Here is a 20,781-nt window from a genome sequence, read left to right as displayed (position 1 = left end):
TGAGCTTCTTAATAATGTTCTTACTGCTTTCTCTAAGGTTATATTAACTTCATCTTTTAGTCAAACCTGCATATCATTTAGCACTTTATTCCTTTTGCTTTTCCTGCTTATTCTTTTTTGTTGAATATCTATTGTGTTCTATGTAATGCTAAATTCACACAGCGAATAAGTTCATATCTTCTTCTTTCGATTAAGTTGTTTTTGAATAAAACTTACTGATGGAACCCTAAACACACAATATGTGTTCTTATTTCATTCTTTTCGGTGGATAAATTAATGTATATATCGCTAAAGTTATGAAAATATCATCGTCTTTTTTGTTGAGAAAGAGTATCATCGTTCGATCACATGTATAAGTTTTGATGATCACATCAACAAATATGCATTACTTTTTATATATATTGTTTTGATTCTCATGTAAGACTTTTACAGCTTAATTCACTGTGAAAATGGAAACTTACCATCGGAAACGATCAAAAAGTGCCACCATTAGCGCGCACAACGTAAGCTCTCTCTCTCTCTATGTGTGTGTGTGTGTGAGAGAACCTGTCATGATGCCATTAGGGCATGGCATTGCATGTATTACAATCAGAATTTCGCCTTTTCTGTTTCTGAAATCCGTATTGTTTTTTTTTCTCTTCTCTATCCTTTATCACTGAGGAGAGATGTACTAAAAAGCATTAGTGGATGCAGGAGATAATGAGCTTGAAAAGGCAAGAAATACCCAGCGTACTAGACGGCGCACAAGCACAGACATCACCTTTGGCCAGACAATTCCTGCTTCAAAGGAACGGTATAATTTCAAACTTATCCTTTTAGCATATAATCACTTCTAGATCCAAATATTTCCTTCAATTCTTCCTTTCTCGATTATCGATAATGGCTTCTCGTAATTTCATGTGTGAAGCAGACGAAATCCTAGAAGAAGATGTCCAACTAGGCTCCGTTTACGAGATCTACCACAAAAACCTTCCTCCTAGAACTCCTGTTCAACTGAGATCCGTTCGCGTTGTTATGGTAATCAATCACTTCGTAAATAATTGACAAAAAAAAACTGTTTTATTGATTAGATCTGAATATGTTTTCGTCTGGCTGATGGATAATGATGATTTTCAGGTGAGTGAGAAGACAGATTTGAACGTCGCGATTAGATATCCGAGTATTCTGTCATTACGAACTTATTTCAGTCATGGAATCACGGAGATGTATCCTGCTTTAGATGAGAAGTTTGTAATGGGAGTAAAGCTCGCCGGCAAAGTGCTTTTCCGGCAAGTTCCATCTCAAGAGTTCGCCGAGAAGAAGCATCTGCAGAATTTCTGGCTGGTGAACCCAAACTCTCAAGTCGGGCCGGGTCATGCTGCTATGAAAATTGAAGAGATCGGATTGGCCAAGGAACTGAAGAACAATGCCATGGTAAGGTGGGGTGTAAGAAGACAAGTTATGTTTATTGGAAGACACAAAGATACGAGCAAAACGACCCAGTCTTCTTCAAGCTTCGTTCATGGCGAAGAAGAACTGAAAAATGAACAAGATGTTAACAATGGTGGATATGAGGAGGAGGAGGATGAAGTTGATGAAGAAGAGAAGGGTGACGAAGATGATGATAATCTTAACAGAAGGTTGAAAAAAACAAGAAATTTGAGAAAAAGAAAGCGTGTGAAACAAGCTAACAACCAGTTATGGCTAGTTAATAAAAAACCGATGAACAAGTGCAAGAAATTAGGGCTCATTAAAGACCCCACAGAAAGGTGGTCAAAGGAGAGGTATCTAGCGGCGGAGCTCAGTCTTCTAGAAGCTATGAAAGAGAAGAAGGCGATGATTGGGAATCCGATTACGAGACCTGCGCTTAGAGTTGAAGCTCGAAAGAGGATAGGTGACACTGGTCTCTTAGACCACCTCCTGAAACACGTGGCTAACAAGGTGGCGCCAGGTGGCGATTTGAGGTTTCGAAGGTCACATAATGCTGATGGTGCAATGGAATATTGGCTTGAAAGTGCAGATCTTCTTAAAATTAGGAAAGACGCCGGAGTTAGTGATCCTTTCTGGACTCCGCCGCCTGGTTGGAAGCCCGGTGATTCTCCTATCCAGGATCCGATCATGGCAAAAGAACTTAATCATCTCAAAGAAGAAATTTCATGTATCAAAAGGTAGTAAATTTAATGAATTTATTTTACAAAAGTTTAATGTTAATGCATGTACCTAATTTGCGTTTGTTAATTGATAGGGAGTTTTTATCCAAGAAGCAGTTTGAGGAAGAAATGGCAAATCTGAGAAGGTATTGTAATTAAGAAGAAACATGATAGGCATGAGGTTTTTCTTTCTTTTTCTTTTTTTTTTTTAATTATTTAGACCTTTAATTTAATAATTTTGTTTATGTGTATAATTAAATAAACAGGGACATTATGGAGTTGATTTCAAAGAATATAAAGGATCAAGATGGAAATAAATTAGCTATTGTGGTTTCTGAAGGTGTTGACACGAGTCCAAAGCAATTGACCAATTTTTGTAATTCATTGCTTCCTTATTCCGAGTCTGATGTAGATAACTCAAGAGTCTCAAGGGTACAATATTTTTTACACATTAATTCCCGTAAATCTTTCCTTCTCTAATTTACTCATGTTTGTTTGTTTTATTTTATTTTTGGCAGGAAGAATGCAAGAAAGAAATGTTGGTCATTTTGAAGAAGGTAGAGGTGAGTCATACATGATATATAATAAATGTTAAATAATGATCAATTACTAGTTTAAAACAATTAATAATGCATGCTTAATAAAGAGTTATGTGTTTATTATCTTGTGAGATCAGTAAGTGGTCGTCTATATATTTTTTGGGTTTAGCTTTCAATATCAATAGATGAATCTTAAATGAAATACAAGAAAAGGAAAATATTTGGTATATATATAAGACTTTTTGATAACAAGTTGGGCGGGTAGTACGTAAGAAAAAATTAGAAAATTTGGCATATGTAAGAAAAAATTTGGTTAATTTGTGAAATAAAGGTTTTATATATAGTTATATAATGTGCATGCATGTAATGTAGGATAACATTGATTAATAAATTCATGACATGCATGCATGACATTGTTTAGAATATTGGACTTATTATAATTTTGTTTGTATATGTGTATATAGTATATAGTGTGATACGATACGATACGTACGGCAAAGTACATATATATGCATGGAATTAATTAAAACATTTGGAATTTATATGTACATGACTGCAGGCGGAGACAAGCAAGATGACAGGTGGCACAGAAGAATTAATTAATACCCAAACAGCCCCTACTGCCCCTTCCCCTGATGATGCTGCTAAAAAACATACCGAAAAAAAGAAAGAAGCTGTGGCACTACCAAAACAAGGTGGTGATCCTCAGGAGACATCTGCACCACCACCACCACCACCACCTGCAGGTGAAGGAAAAGCAGCGAAAATTGAGAGGTTGAAAAGTGGGTTCAGACTTTGCAGACCACAGGGTACTTTCCTGTGGCCAAACATGGTGAACAACCCCACCAACACCACGGCCTCTTGTTCTTCTCAGGTTGTGGATCTTTTGGTGGTCCCAACTCCACCATCTGTTAATTCCTCCACGCCACCACAGCTACCCTACAACCACCACCACCATCCTGCCTCTCCTCCAGTGAAGCCTGTGCCAGAGAGACGCGCCGTTACTGTCACCGTTTCCACTGACCATCCGCATTTTTCCACCAATAACGGCAACAAAATAACAACCAGCCTCATCAATCTCAATGACATCCCAACAATTCCATCTGCACCACAACAGACTCAACTCATGCCAACTGCTCATGTGAGTCTATTAATTTATAAGTTGGATAAATTAATTACATAAGTATTACTGTAATTAACTAATTAGATTAGTTTAATGATGCATGTACGTGCAGCAGGTGAAGAGTGAATCAGCCCAACAACAACAACAACAAAAAAGGAAGAGCAGCAAGTCATCATCTTCCGCTTCTGCTTCTGCTTCTGGTTCGTCGTCCTGCTTGTCCAACACAGTAACTCCGGCAGCTTGGCTATCCATATCAGGCAGGCTCTAGATAGATCAAAAACCCACCACCGTACGTACGTCATCAATGAATGCTAAAACAAAAAACACTTTATTAGCTAGCTACGGCCTAGGAATATATAGGATATATAATAGATGATCTCAAATATATTTTTCGATGCTACGTACTGCTTCTAAATCACTTTAACTACCTATTATATGCATATGCCAATATTAAATTGTAATCATGGGTATCACTACTACTATTGTTAATTTCTTAACCACATGTTTTATATATCCATTAGTTAAGTAATTATTATTTTTAAACAAAACATTTCAGCCTAGCACCTACTAAAGATTTTATACCTACGCACGTTAATTGTCCATCAAATAATATACATGATCAAAATTTCGATATATGGAACAATGAAATATATGCAATTAATACCGGTTCATTTAATTAATTAGGATGCGCGAAGGATAAGATTATAAAGTATATATATCCATATTCTAATCATGTTTTGACATACTTTCTTATTATTATTTTTATATTATATAATATGTATATAAGTAAATAAATAAACCTTTTCAAGTACAAAAACCTAATTGTAGCCCATAGAGGAGTAGATTTAGGGAACTTAAAAAAAAAAAAAAAAAAAAAAAAAAAAAAAAAAAAAAAAAACTTTTTGAAATATACATGTGTTAATTGTAAAACGTGTAGTATTGAATAAATTAAACGTTTGATTAAATTAAATAACAAAAAAATTATATATATTTACAAGTGAGACAGCTTATAACAGAGCTGACAAAAATCGATAAAACTCATCAATCCGAACCTAACCTAAAATTAATAGGTTTAGTTTAAATTTTCAACCCATTTATATTAAATGGTCAACCTGCCTAACTCAATTACTTAAATAGATTGTCTCTAACCTATTTAACATTAATATATATTTAATTTAATAATTATTTAAATATTACCATGTATTAATCTAAGTTTTAATTTATAATTACAATGTTGTGTTGTTATTTACTTTTAAGAAATGCAATCCTAATTTTTATCTTTTTTCTTTGTGCCAATAACACTAGTAACTCTTTAAAGTTATTTCGAAATTACATATCTTTAATGTTATTTAACATTAATATATATTTACTTTTAAAGTTTATTTAAGTTTTGAAATAATTTAAGTGATGCAATATTTAGTTAATTTATTTACCTTTTTATTTTAAATGGGGTAACTTAGGTTTAACTCATTTATTTAATAGGTAGGGTTGAGAATTACATAAACGGGTCAATCCGGTGACAACCTATTTATCTAAAAGGTTGGGTTCAATTGAAAATATCCACCGTTTAAATAAAAAGGTTGGGTTGCGTTGAAATATTCAACCCAATTAATAAACGGGTTGATATTGAACTTAACCCAAGTCAACCTATTGCCACCTCTAGCTTATAGCTAGGTCCGGGCAAAAGTTGAGTGTTGTTTGTTTTTTCTCAGGTAAAATCTTTGCAGTCTGCGGATCATATCTACAGATATCTGTAGTAGAAGAGATGAACCAAATGTGTGCAGTGTGAAAGAAGAAAACTGTTTGTTTTTTAATATGTATAGACTACTAAAATAATTCAAATCTAAATAAACTCATTTTTCTTAAAACTTAAAGTGGTTTCAATATTTTTATGATTTTTTATAGATAATTAACAAATCTAGATAAATTTTATGTATTTATTGTATAAAAAGTAGAAGAAAATAGTACGAATTAATGATAAAAACCAATAAGCTTTAGTCACAAAGTTATGTCTAAATATTAGAATTAGGGATCAAAAAATTTGACACATAAAATGGATGTAAATAAACTTCGATTTTAAAATGAAAATTTCAAACTATTCATTTTTTTTAATTAAATCAATTTAGAACTTATCATAAATATTTCTCCTAAGAAATGATTGATACTGTATTAAATAATGTTTTATAAAACTTGACACAAAAAATATAAAACAATATTAAGATTTTTTGTTCATATTTATATAAATAACTCTAACAACTAGTATTGTAATTTAATGTTTATTTGTAAATTTGTTATAAAGGTCATATCTGTGTCGTCAAACCTTTTTTCTTAAAGTATTGTATTTTTTTTTTCAAATTGTTTATCATAGATAAATTTGGAATAAATTTAAGGGAGTGTTGGACTTAGCTTTTCAAACCCTAAAAGTCATTTTTGGAAAAGTTACAAAAAGTCAGAATTTCCTAACATTTTCAAAAAGTTCATTTTCCTTATGTAAAAACTTCAAAAGTGGCTTTTAAAATTAGTTTGCCAAACATCTTTTGCTTCTTTTTCTTTTCCAAAAAGAACTTTTGGCTGTAAAAAGCTAAGCCAAACACCCCCTAAGTTTAAAAAAAAATTAATAAAAAATAAAGATGGATGTGTTTTTTAGGCTAGAATATGTCTGAAGATTTTGGTCAATGTCTGTGTCAAGAAGATGACGTACATACATTTTTTGGTATGCAGTCTTCAAAAAAACAAATATTTCACGAAGGTTAATGTTTGCATGTGGTCTGCGTAGCGCAAACGGAAGAGACCAAAAAGATTTCCAGACAAAAAACAAACAACATATTGGTGTTATGAGCAAGCTTATTAAATAGATATTGTATAGTATTGAGCATATTCCACTTACGCACGTAGATGGTGTTTGTTAGGGTGACAAATATGATAGTCATGTTATGTGTTTTTATCTAACACCACAAGGTTTTAACTTTTATGTAATATGAGCACAACATTATATAATTTCATGTTTTTTTAACTTACAAGAACACAAACCAATTAAAAATTGACAAACACATAACGACACGACAATGATAACATAAAATAACAATTAGTTTATTATTTATCATAAAATAACAATTAATTTATTAATAATACATAACACCAAAAACACGATAAAGATAATATAAAATAGCAATTAGTTTATTTAATTAATATTTAATAATACATAACACGACAAAGAAATGTTAAATCGTGTCAATTTCAAGTCGAATATTGAACACCAACAATACATAACTTGTTATTTTTTACACTTTAACATGAACATAAATTTGAATTTCAGTTTCGTTCCAATTCTATTTCGTTTCGTTTTATCGAAAAAAAAAATCTAAAAATAGTTAAATTCATATATTAACATTGTGAATGTGAAAAATATTTTTCGGATTCACCGTGAGAATCCGGATTCACGTTGTGAATTTTCAAAGATTCACATTGTGAATTTGACGTAAAAAAAATTCGAATTTTGTATCATTGGAAAAATGATAAAAAGTTATGAATTTCTGTATTTTTAGTTTTTTTTTTTTAACATATAAGTTCTAAAAGCTGAAAAAAAGATTGGTTCCTTGGTTCCTTGGTTAATTATGATTATATATATATATATATATATATATATATATATATATATATATAAAGAGAGAGAGAGATAGAGAGAGAGAGAGCTAGGTTCAAATGTTTAAAGTATTTATTGTGTTATTGCATGCATAAATGTGGACCAATCAAAATTTAAAATATAAATAAATAATTAAATAAATAAATAAGGGTGATTAGGTAATTTTATAAACAACTTCCCCAGATACTTTCCTATAATTATGCTAGTTGATTTTAACCTAATTTATCCCCTTTTAAGAGTAACGATACACACACTCCCGCACATAGTTCCAAAGTCGAAGTCAAAGATAAATCCTGGTTAAAGCGATGCGTAGCCAATCACCGTCCTTTGATCCAGCCAATCAGTGTGTCCTTCGATCGAGCATCGTTTTTTAACTACCTTTTTCTTCTGCCTTTTCTTGATTCCAATCTTGATAAAATTCACCTCTTAATATACTGATTGGCTGGGTTTTGATTCGAAGCGCGATCTAGAGTTTTGCACTTTGTAATTTGTTATCGATCTATAGTAGTGAAGTATGTATAGTAATGGCAGAACTGGGAGTCGATAAGATGATGAAGACATTGGTGGTTATTGGTGGCGGCGTAGTAGGTTCTCTTCTTTGCAAAACCCTTCAAAAGCATCGACATTTTGATTTCACCCTCATTGATTCGTAAGTTTCTAATCCTTCTCTTCTCTTCTCCCATGTTTTTTGATTGATTAGAATTTTTCTTAGCTGATATTCAATCGGAATGAAGAAAGAGGGGGAAAGTAAGTTCGATTTCTTGATTTCTGTTTTCATGATCACTTCAGATTCGATTTGATTTTGACGAGATTTTTAGTGTACAATTATAGGATTTGTTTTGATTTTAACTTGATTTTTGGCTGCATTTTATGAATTGATTCATATTTCAATTTATGTTTTTTTTTCTGATTTAACACTTCATTTATGTGGACAGTACAGGATCTTGACAATGTTGAATTTTGAAAAAGGTATCAATTATGTTTATGTAGATGATTCAATGGATGATATTGGTGAGATTCCAATTTTATTGGAATGGAATCACAAATTCTAATTCTGTTAGAATTGAATCACGAATTCCAATTCTGTTGGAATCACAGAAGTTGATGTTTGAAGAACGGATCATAAAAGTGAAAGTGATTCTAAGCAACATTATTCTTTTAGAATGTTTTAGTTGTTGTTAGATTTTGATGTTTTCTTTCCCGTTTTGAAAGTTTTTTTAGTTTTATTCTTTAACAATAAATATAATTCTTAACAATTGTTACTCGTATTCTCTAAGAAAATAATGTATTTTTTGTTTTTATTCTTCAATTGATTGTTCAAGTAGAATTTGTTATTCTACAAGAAGTTTTTTAAATTCATGATCAAGAAATAGATTCAAGAATATTTATATTAATTATGGTTCAAGAATATTTTTATTTTTGAATATACTCATAAATATATTCTGTCAGAATGTCCGAATTAAAAGAATTATAATTCGTAAAATCGGATTTTTAAAATTAATAGAATTTATGATCCCTTAAAAAATGCAATTTTTCTTTATTAAATCTATATTATTTGACTAAATTACCCTTGTAATTAATTAAGATGGTATTTTTCAATTATATTTAATTCAATAATATATTAATCACTTTCTTAAAATAAATAAAATTGATTGGCTCATATTTATGCATACAATAACACAATAAGTATTTTGAATAGAATAACCTAGGCCTATATATATATATATATATATATATATATATATATATATATATAAGGCTAGGTTAAAATGTTTTTCACATTTATTTTGTGCTAGATTGCACCAATAGGAATTTAGTAAAATTATATTATTATTTAATTAAATAATGATAGATATTAAATGGTTTCCATAATTGTATTTATTAAATGATATCCATAATTATAATTTTCTCTTTATATATATATATATATATATATATATATATATATATATATATATATATATATATATATATATATATATATATATATATATATATATATATATATATATATATATATATATATATATATATGATAAGTGTCGCGCTTAGTTTAAGCTTGAGAATAGACGATTCAAACTTAATTTGTTTAAGCTATGACCCTAATAGTCCACCTTTAACACACATCCTTTTTACATACTGACATCTATCTATATTATGGTTTTAAAAACTGAAAAACATTTTGAAGTTTAGATCTTGATCATTAAAACATAGTTTCATAAAAACCAAGCCAATTTACTTTTGATTCAAAAAGGTACTCGGTGTACAAATGATAGCATATAAACCATAGTAAAGCATCAATTACATATAGAAAATCACAATTATGTCCACTCCCTTCAAGGCTTGCTACTAATTTTCGTACTCGCTAATTATTTGCAACCTATCCTAGGATACATTTCATTAAATATAACATACGTCAGACAAAATTGCCTAATGAGTTATACGATTTAAACACAATATATTATCAAATCATAATGTAATTAAACCTTACGAACCTCCCCATATCACATAAATATTTTCATATATAATCCTTCGGTTATGTATCGATCAACACTTTATAAGTCGTCATAAAACTAATTCCTTATCAACTTTACCACAATAGGAAAAAAATAAACTAATGAAGGTATACCTCAAAATCTACCTCATGAAGTATACATGTTCCCAGTAGAGTCGTCCCTTATCCTATTTCGGGATATCACAAAATTCCAGACACTAATACTTAATTTACAGTCATAACTAGTAAGATCCAAAATGCATAGTATATTTAATTTCTCATAATCAACATTTACACTTCAAAACATTTAGTATGAATTTATATCACACTCTTATCATTTTTCAATTTCACATAAGCACAAACATTAGGTACACTAAGAAAGAGTACTAGTTTCTTTTGTAACACATGTGTCCTCAAGTATGCTATTAATATTTAATTTTTGGAATATTCATTTTTGTGCCCTACGTTGGATGTAGGATGGCCTCCTACACTGGGCGTAGGTGGAAAGATTTCATCGAGGGATTTAAGATCTACATTGGGCATAGAGATAGCTACACAGGGCATAGGAGCACAAGACTTAAAACCTAATTATAGGGTTGTGAGCCTAATTTAAAGGCTCTAACTCCTTCAAGGCCTCCCCATACTCAACCACCACCCTCATATTCAATGACCTTGAAACCCTAGTTATAGTGTCCGTGTTTCTAGGCTAAGTATTAATGTGATGATGTAATAGTTAGGGTCAACAATTATAACTGACTTTGAAGTAATAAAGAGGAATCACTTGAATATTATGTGGATTACATGATTCTACGTGCATTATACTTATTTATAAGATATAATAAATTAAGAATGAAACGAAGCGCCAAAAATAAGAATATAGATAAACCAGATATCTATGAAGAAAGTTGTAGTGGTCGTGACAAGGATTTCTGAATATAAGGAACGTTGAAATGCGAATTATAACGAAGAAGTTTTGACATGTCGATGTTTCGGGACAAAACCAGCACGACGTTGTGTGACGTAAAAAGTGAGTTTACGATAAAGTGCTTTTTAGTCTTAGTGATCTAAACGAAAGTCGTAGTATACGTTAAACCGAGAGCGTGTATAAAAAACGTTCAAATCCGACTTCGTATGATGAAGTTATGAATTTTCTAAGATTTGGCACAATAGTATGCAGCCCGGAGTTTGAATTTTAGATCCAACAATTTTTAGCCGACACAACCTAAACGAGAATTGAAGATCTCGTTAATAGGAGCTCAACGATAAAAAGACATACGAAAACGAACATCGGATGACAAAGTTATGAATTCTTAACGGACTTTTCCTGTCCAGTCCTGTTAAAAATAAAGTCAAAATTAGCCGAGGGAGTGTAAATGAAAGTTGTAGAGTAAGTCTCTAACTACGCGTGGATATAAAGAACGTCGAAAACGGAGCTTGTATGCGAAATTTACGAGGTTTAAAAGTCGGAAAGATGTTGATGCGAAGTGGGTGACTTGGCGCGATTTGAGCCCTTGCTTTCTCCCCACCAAATGACGACATGTGGCACCAAATCAACAAGTTGGACCAGAAACTCGACGAGTTTGGGGCCAGAAACTCGACGAGTTCTGTAACGCCCCATTTCTGGTATGTAAATTAAATATAGTAATTTTTCCTTTCTTAAGAGGAACTCGACGAGTCTGTAGCCCGACTCGTCGAGTAGAGACGGGTTTTGCATGCAAGTTTAGTCGGCGACTCGACGAGTCTATATTCTTGGACTCGGCGTGTCTGCCAATCTGGATGAAACCCTAAATCCCAAGGTTTGTACCCTATTTAAATGTCATTATATCCTCCCACCCCAACTTCCTTCACCTCTCAGAGACTTATTCCCGAAACCCTAGCCTCCTTGAAGTGTGTGTGAGTGATCTTTGCCCTTGTGAAGGAATCTTGGTGCATTCTTGAGCAAGAAGAAGGAGGATAAGGTAGAAGAACTCAAGGAAGAAGAAGTATATCTAGATTATACTCCTCTTTGGCCATCCTTTCTGGTAATAAAGCTTTCATCTTGGTTATAGTATTGCTAGATCTAGTTTGTCCTCAAATTGATGGTTTTGAGCTCAAAAACCCCAAATACCTAGTGATGAAGCTTTGTAATTAAGCCATACCTCGGATCTAGCCTCTTTTGAGTTCCAGGAGCTCAAGAAGGCCATCTTTTGGCAGCCATGGCTTTGTTCTAGTCAAGTAACCCCCATAATAGCCAAGTTTGAGTGTTATTGCTTCATTGCATCATAGATACACGTAAAGATAGCAACTTTACGTGTTCAAATAGTCCCAAAAACCCAGATCTATGAATTGGATGCACTAAAACTGATTAGAATCGATTGAATAGAAACTGCATGTAAAGGACTCGGCGAGTCGGGTCGCGAGTCTTAGATTCCCTGTTCAGTAGTAGCAAGTATGTTTAGTGAGTGGAGTAAAGACTCAGTGAGTTAAGGCATGGATCTTAGTGTAGAGGGACTCGACAAGTCTACGCCATGACTCGGCGAGTCCAAGGCAATCTCCTTACCTCAAGAACATACTCGACGAGTTGTTCATACAACTCGGCGAGTCACAGTCTGGACGTGCTCTTATGATGAAGGAGAACTCAACGAGTTGTTCATACAACTTGGCGAGTCGGATGAAGTTGATTCGACGTAATATTGAGGAAGAACTCGTCGAGTTGTTGCCAAACTCGACGAGTTGAAGCGAGTAGAGAATTAGAAAAGGTGTTAGAGACTTGACGAGTTGACGGCCCAACTCGGCGAGTCCGGTCAACTGACAGTTGACTTTGACCAGGAGGTTGGCTTTGACCAGGGGTAAGTTAGTCATTTTACCCTGAGAACAGTTATCAGTATCTGATTTAGTGTTTATGGAATTTGTAGCCGAGGAGTTCCGGAGCAGCAGTCAGCCAGTTTCAGATTTAGCATCTTAGCAGCCAGCGTTACGAGGTGAGTTTCCTTCTAGTAGGAACAGGTCTATGGCCACAATGCCGACCCGTTTAGTTAGTAGTAGTTCCGGACTTCGATCCGATGCGGTAGTTCAGTGTGCTTGATGTCTTTGTGATTCAATCATGTCTTTGTGGTATGTGTCCCAGACTTCGGTCCGATGCAGTATGCAGTATATGTGTTTATGCTAGTAGTTATGATTATTATGCTATGTTCAGTTAGTTTCCAGACTTTGGTCTGATGCAGTTTCCGGACATCGGTCCGATGCAGAGGGCAAGGCCCTAGTTAGTTTCCGGACTTCGGTCCCATGCAGAGGGCAAGGCCCTAGTTAGTTCCGAACTTCGGTCTGATGCAGAGGTCAAGGCCCTGGTTAGTTTCGGACTTTGGTCCGATGTAGTTTCCGGAATTCGGTCCGATGCAGTAGGCAAGGCCCAGTAGTTGCTTTATATGTTATTGTATGGTATGTAGTAGTTTGGGGGAGCTTACTAAGCTTTGTGCTTACAGTTTCAGTTTTGGTTTCAGGTACTTCCGCCAGCAAGGGGAAGAGCTTGGGATGATGGCATGGCACACACCACAATTACAGTTTTATCCTGGGAGTTTTATTTAGATATTTTGATATGATATTGACTTCAGTTTTGATTTGTTACATTTGCTTTGGCTTTTGAGACATATGATTCATGGTTTTATTATATAACACTTGATCTTGTGGTTTTTCGTAATGTTAAAACAAAAAATTTTGGGTTGTATTTTTGGGATGTTTCAAGTTCACCACTTTTCCAGCCTATAAATACCAACCGAGAGTTCCTTCATTTTTCACACCAAAACCCATTCTTCTTCTCTCTACTCTCTCTCTCTCTCTCTCTCTCTCTCTCAACCTCCCAAACACTCTCAACCTAGGTGTAACGCCCCGATTCTCAGGTATTGTTTTAAATAAGATTTCTTGGGCTAGGCCCTACTCGACGAGTTGGTTGCCCTACTCGTCGAGTAGCAGCGGGGTGGGATCGCAACTTAAGTGGCCTACTCGACGAGTCCATATTGGGACTCGACGAGTAGGAGCTAGCAAATGAAACCCTAAATCCCGGGTTTTGCACCCCATTTAAAGGAACCTTAGCCTCCCTTGGGCCTCTTTACAGTTCTAGAGAGTCCGTGAGAACCCTAATACATGTGTGTGTGTGTGCCCATTGTGTGTTTGAAGCTTGAAAAGAGGATCTTGGAGGGAGAAGGCTTGAAGGAGAAGGAGATTGGGGCAAGTAGAGTGTGGTAATCAACACTTATCTCAGTTATCATCTTCTAGAGGTACCCAAATCGCCTTTTTCCTTGTGGATCTCTTCTATTGGTTGACTTTTAGGGTTTTTGTGGGATATTAAGTTGGAAAGAGGAGCTATGGGCTAGATCTGAGGTTGTAACTTCAGATCTGGACCCTCCTTGGATTCTAGAAGCATAAAGTTATAGTTTTGGTCATGATTAAGGTCCCTCTTGAGCATGAAGCTCCATTAAGAACTTAAAATAGGCATTTAGAGCCATTATAGCCATGCATGCACGTAAAGTTTGCAACTTTACGTGATAAGCATGCCCTAGAAGCTTGGATCTGTGATTTGGAGCTGCTGCATGGCTCAAAACAAGTATGTATGGAAAAAGGACTGAATGGACTCGGCGAGTCACATGAAGATGGTCATGAACTCGACGAGTTGGATGAACAACTCGTCAAGTCCAATGAAGATTTGCCATAGACTCGACGAGTTGAAGAACAACTCGACGAGTCGGATGAGTTTTCTCCAGGATATGTATGCGTGTGCATCCGTCGAGTTGCAAGGAGGAAACTCGACGGGTGGCCTTAGAGTTTGATCGAGAATCGAAGGAACTCGACGAGTCACCCTGGTGACTCGGCGAGTTGGAATGTGCTTCAAGGAATTCGGCGAGTTGAAGTCAACATGGACTGTTGACCTTGACTGAGGACTTTGACTTTGACTAGGGGTTAACTAGTGGGTTATGGAGTACCTTATAAGGTTAAGGACTTATGAGTATGTTGTACTATGATAATAGGTGGTGGAGCCTGTGTCAAGTGATCCGAGAGTTGGAGTTACCTTTCGAGTCGACATCTGTGAGGTGAGTTATCCTCACTATATCGATACGGTCTACGGCACCAAGGCCGACCCTTTAGTTGTTATTGTTATGGTATGCTACATGTGGTTATGATATGTTAGATCGGAATCAGGGTAGACAGTATGTTATGCTCTTATGATCCGTAGGGATTGATATGTTAGTGACTTGGTAGGTCGGTGCTCTAGTTACGAGTGAATTCTATGATTGATGACCAGTGAGATAGATATGTTTGATGTTTGTGTATGCCAATATATGATAGTTATGCGCACATGGTTAGTTGCTTGTTGGTTGGGTTGAGGTAGCCCTGCTTTGTGCTGAAGGCTAACATACCCTATGAGCGGTCCGGGGAGACTATAGGCCCACGTGGCGGACCAGTTATGTCGAAGGCTCGGGATAGATCCAGATAGACTGTAGGCCCTGTAGGGCGGTCCAATCAGGCCGATGGCCCAGTATGCATGTTGATTGATTGATTATTATTGATATAGTTTTGTCAGTGTGGTATTGGTATTTTAGGGGGTAGCTCACTAAGCCCTCGGGCTTACAGTTTCAGTTTATTGTTTCAGGTACTTCAGGAGTTCATGCCAAGGCGAAGGCGTGACCATACCGCTCCTCATCCTTATGATATGATTTTGGGACACTTTGATGGATAATGATTTGGAAACATTTTTGTAAACAAGTGTCATTTGATTTTTATGTATGTTTGAAAAGGTTTAAACTTGGCGTGAAATTTATGGGTGTTACACTAGGAAACTTCCCTTGCACTAGAAGAAAGCCCCAGAGCGCCCGAAGGCTCCTAGAAAAAAAGAGTTTTTTGGCTCGGAACTCTACCCCCGCAGAGTCCGGTTTTCAAGCTAACCTCCCGGTTTCGTCGAAGCGAGCGTTGTCTAAGTTGGAATCACCACCTTATCAAGTGAGTACATAGTTACTTTCATCTTACACGTAGATATGGAGTATTTATATAAATTACGTGTTATGTGTGCATATTATCTGTTTACTTGAGATCTGTGTTGGATGAAAGATCTAAACTTTTTTTTTTTTCAGATCTAAACTGCATAAGTATTTTATAGATCTATGTTGGATGAAAGATCTAAACTTTGTTTTTAGATCTAAAATGTATAAGTATTTTATATATTTATGTAGGATGAAATATCTAAACCTTTTTTTCAGATCTAAACTGTATATTTATTTTATATCTATAAATATGTTGGGTAAAACATGGGTAGATAAATGATGAAGAATGAAAGATGATATAAATGAATATTGGTAGTTGCGCCACGATGTAAGAAGGTGAGAGGTGAAAGATGATATAGACAATGATAGGTGTAAGATAATGAGAAGCCTTGACTTTAACGATGGTCGAGTCATCTAGCCGAATATAGATGAAAACCACAGACTATTCTAAACAGTCCACTGGAACACTATCAGGCTCGCTACATATAGGTGTTGTGAATGACGTATTCACTAGATGTACTCTAAATATCCTGGCAGTTGTGCCTAATGGATAATATCGGCAGTTGTGCCTAACTTTTGAACTACGTGTTCACCGAATGTATTCTACAAACCCTAGCAGCTATGGACTTAGTGCCTCATGAAAGAAAATTGCCAGCTGTGCCTAATGTCGGTAGCTATGGACTTAGTACTTGTTATATAAAACCTGGTAGCGATGGACTTTGTGCCTATTCCCTAGGATAATCCTTAGAAATGAATGAATGTACGATATTTGATTCTTAGGGTCAAGGTTCTAAATGGCGTGAGGCGTGGCGTGGCGGCATGGTCAAGCCTCAAGCTTAACGAGCCATGGCGAGCCATGGCGTTTTTCAAGGCGTGATGTAAGGCGGAGATTTTGTATTAATTTAAAATTATATTACCACATAAATATAAATTTATATTAAATATAACTACTTTTTATAAGTGTTAGATCAATAACTAGTAACAAAAATTAACGAAAACCACAATACCTGTATCTCCGATTAGAAAAGACATAACAAAGAGCAAAAAACATGTCTCAAACGAAAAAACACGCGCCATAACATGCCATAACACGCCATAACGCGCCATGGCGCGCCATATCACGCCTTGCCACGCGCCACGCCTAATAGCAACGTTATGAGGCTTTTCGTAACGGCGGAGCCACGCCTCTCGCCATGGCGCACCTTGGCGCGCGCCATGGCGCGCCTTTTAGAACACTGCTTAGGGTAGATCCATAAGAATAAAGAACATAATGGGGATGGGTAATGGGGTTGATTGATTGATGATTAAACATAATAATTATATTATTGTGGGTTGAAAACCCTATGTACTCACTAGGTTTCCCAAACTGACCCACTCGGTTTATTTGTATCACAGGTATCGATATGAAGCTACATTACATTGAGAGATTAAAGAAGATGTAAATCACTAGTGTAAATGAATGTAAAGTGTCACACCCCCAAACTGGAACGACGGAAACGTTCGGGGGGCAGAGGACGTCATGTACAGTATCATAACAACTGCATAATAGTAATCAAAGTACAACAACCATGTATTGAAAGAGTATAAGTTTTTACATATGTGTTCAAGTCATTGTATATATGACACCAAAATGTATATCAAAAGTTAAAAGACACGAGTCTATGAAGCTCTGTCTTCTCAAAAATCTGTGGATGTACCTATCTAATGATTTCCTAAGAATACAAGTAGTTTTGAAAAGAGTGTCAAAAATTAAGTTGGTGAGTTCAGAAGCATGTTTGTAACTAAAATATGTTTTTTGTTCCTTGATAATGTAAGTATGTTTCCCCTAAAAAAATCCTATATTTTCTTTTGTAGTATGTTGTAAACAAAACGTGTGAATATTATTGTACTCTGAAGTAGTAAAAATGTAGTTTAGTTCTCATAAAACCATGAAAAGTATATATTCTCTGTTTTGAAATAGTATTATGTATTTTTGGAAATATTTTTATGTGATTGTCACTTGAAATAAGTTGAGTATTTATTTACATTTTCTAATAAACATTATAAGAATATTTCAGGTTGGAAAGATCCTGAAGATTCAACAAGTGTTTGAAGAATCAGATGTTGGAGCACTTGAAGTTGAACATGGAACAGTTGATGTACACATGGAGCACTTGCTCAGATGTTGGAGCACTTGAAGTTGAACATGGAACAGTTGATGTACACATGGAGCACTTGCTGTTGACATGGATCACTTGAAGAAAGCTAGTTGGATTGTCATGATCTCAGATGGAACATCTAGATCATATGTGGAGCATCACGATATTGGTGGATCATCTGGAATATTGATGGCTCATCAGAAACATTGGTGACTCATCCACAACTCTATGGCTCAACAGGAATACTTGGTGGCTCAACTCAAGTCAATGGATCAACATGATCACATTGGCGGCTTAACAAAACTGCACATGACTCATCATGTATAATGAAGGCGCATCCAAATGCTCAAAGGAACATGAATTTCGTCCATGGTCCATCATGAACATGTGGTGGTACATCTTCAAGTTCAAGTCACAGTCCAACACTCAAGTAACAACTCAACTTGGTTAACAACACTTCTGGAAGTTGATGACATCTAAGAAGACAATTGAGCAACATCATGCTCATGATGCTCATCACTTTTTCAATGTTGATCAAGAAGGTTCAAGAATTATGAGCACTCATAACTTGGATGGAACCCTAACAGAATACTAACGAAATTGGAATATTCCATCCATTCTCCGTTAAGTAAGGCAAAGGTGTCAATTGATGACTAAGTCTTGATGACATGTCAGCACCTGATTGGTCAAGCCTTGTCATGGGCTTTTCCAAAGCCTATAAATAGGCCCCTTGGGATCCATTATAAAGTTGCTCTTCCTTGTTCATTTCAGATCATTATGCATAATTGCTGTTTAGATTAGTCTTCAGAGAGCCATTTGAGTGTTTTAGCTTGTCTATCATTCAAAAACTTGTAACTGGATCTTGATGAATAGGAGACACTTTGAATCATTGATATTAAACATATAAAAAACGTTTTTATCATTAACTTGGTGACTCAAAACTCTTTATTTTCTGCATTACTTGCCACCTGACGATTCTGAAACTTTGTTTCAGTATTTTCAACACTTGGACTACTCTAGTTAAGGTTTACTGAATTTTTTCTCATTTCTTCAGTTGGTATCAGAGCTCGAGTGATCGACTTTGAGACTTATAAAAATTTTCACAATTTTTTTTAAAGTTTCAAACTAGTATCACCTGTTCTCAATGGCAAGTGTGAATCAAAACCAAAATGTTCTTTATTCAGTCTCAGTTGCAAACAGTCTTGGAGCAGGAAATCGTGCACCTATCCTTGTGCCTAGTGAATACACTTCTTGGGCAGATCGCATCAAATACAACCTGGAAGGTCATGAATTTGACATCTGGAATTTCATCTCCACTGGGAAACATACTCCAGAATTTTTGAAGGACATCATAGTTCCTGAAGCTGATGTCTCTCCTAAAACCTCCAAAGTTATCTTTGGATCTGTTTCCTTTGTTGCTCAACTTCGTGAAAGGAAAATCAAGAGGTTTGAGGCTAAGGCAATGCAAGAGCTGTTATCTGGAATTCTTCATTACATCTTTGAGCAACTTCCCGATGAAGACAAGAATTCACCCTTCAATGTTTGGAATGCACTCAAGAAACAATTTGAGGGAACTGATAAGATCCTTGCAAACAGAAAGAAAGCTGCATTAACAGACATGGACAACTTCAAGATGTTACCTCATGAAACTCTCTTGATGCATACTCTAGGTAAAACATTGTTGTCAACAGGATGAAGAAACTCAAAGGAGAAAGATCGCAAGAGGATTTCAATTTGAAATTCTTGAACAGTTTATCTCCAAAATGGGATATAGTGCATATGATCATACTGCAAACTACAATCAATCTAGACACCATGTCTCTGTTTGATCTGTATGTTGAACTACAACAACATGAGCCGAAAGTCAACAAGCTAGCTCAAGCATCTCCTTTTGGTAATCAAGGACTTGCCCTGGGAAATTCAGCACCCATGGCAAATCATTCTCAAAACTTGATTGCACATCATAATCTAATCCCAAACCACTTTGCTAATCAGTTTTCCAACCAAGGATATGGAGCATATCCTTACCAATGTTCAAGTATGGCTCAACAGTACAACCAGAATCCGTACATGTCAACTCAACAACCTCTTCAGATTGCAAATGTGTACATGGCTAATCGTCAGCCTTTCATTGGAACTACAATGGAATCTCCTCAAATCAATAAGGAAAAGGAGTATGAAGAATGTTTGGCACTCCTAACCAAGTTTAATCCAAACTTCTAGAAGTTTGTGAACAAGCCAACTGGGAACTTTAGAGCACAAAGTTATCAACAACCCCAACACTATCATTAGAACTCCGAAAACTTCCAAGGAGGAAGCAACAGTCAATAAGCTTCAACTCTCAGAATTCAAATTCTGAAAGTTACAATTCTCAGAGGATGAGCACAAGGGTTCAAGATAACAAGTTGAAGTCCCATGACGATAATGAAGTAATCAGGCGCCACAACTGTCAAAGTGAAAATCATTTTGCCAAGGATTGCAAAATGAAAATCAAGAAGGTTAAAGACGAAGCATACTACCTTAAAAAAGCGGAGCAGATCAAGAAGCATTCAAAAGACAAAGCTTTCATGGTCATGGAAACTCCAAACGTGGAAGTATGGGAAACAGATGATGAAGTGTATCAACCAGAAGAAACTGAAGCCTACAAGAACTACTTCTGCTTCATGGCTGATGATGAAAAAGAGCCCTCTCCTCTCCACCAACA

General features: G+C 35.3%; 1 protein-coding gene across 1 annotated transcript; it reads left to right on the top strand.

Annotated features, from left to right (window-relative positions):
* The first annotated feature begins 449 nt into the window (after positions 1-449).
* SWI1 (SWITCH1) lies at positions 450-19,773 on the top strand. Its single transcript, XM_079013929.1, has 11 exons — positions 450-503; positions 694-793; positions 911-1,017; positions 1,117-2,147; positions 2,225-2,275; positions 2,396-2,561; positions 2,648-2,692; positions 3,228-3,809; positions 3,907-4,017; positions 17,997-18,077; positions 19,207-19,773. The coding sequence occupies exons 1-11, from the start codon at positions 450-452 to the stop codon at positions 19,771-19,773; spliced, it is 2,895 nt and encodes a 964-aa protein (XP_078870055.1).
* Positions 19,774-20,781: the final 1,008 nt, after the last annotated feature.

This window comes from Lactuca serriola, chromosome 8 (assembly GCF_051521515.1).
Source record: "Lactuca serriola cultivar US96UC23 chromosome 8, Lser_US96UC23_V15, whole genome shotgun sequence".
NCBI lineage: Eukaryota > Viridiplantae > Streptophyta > Magnoliopsida > Asterales > Asteraceae > Lactuca > Lactuca serriola.
Note: the sequence above shows the minus strand (reverse complement) of the source record. Positions and strands in the feature narration are given on the sequence as shown.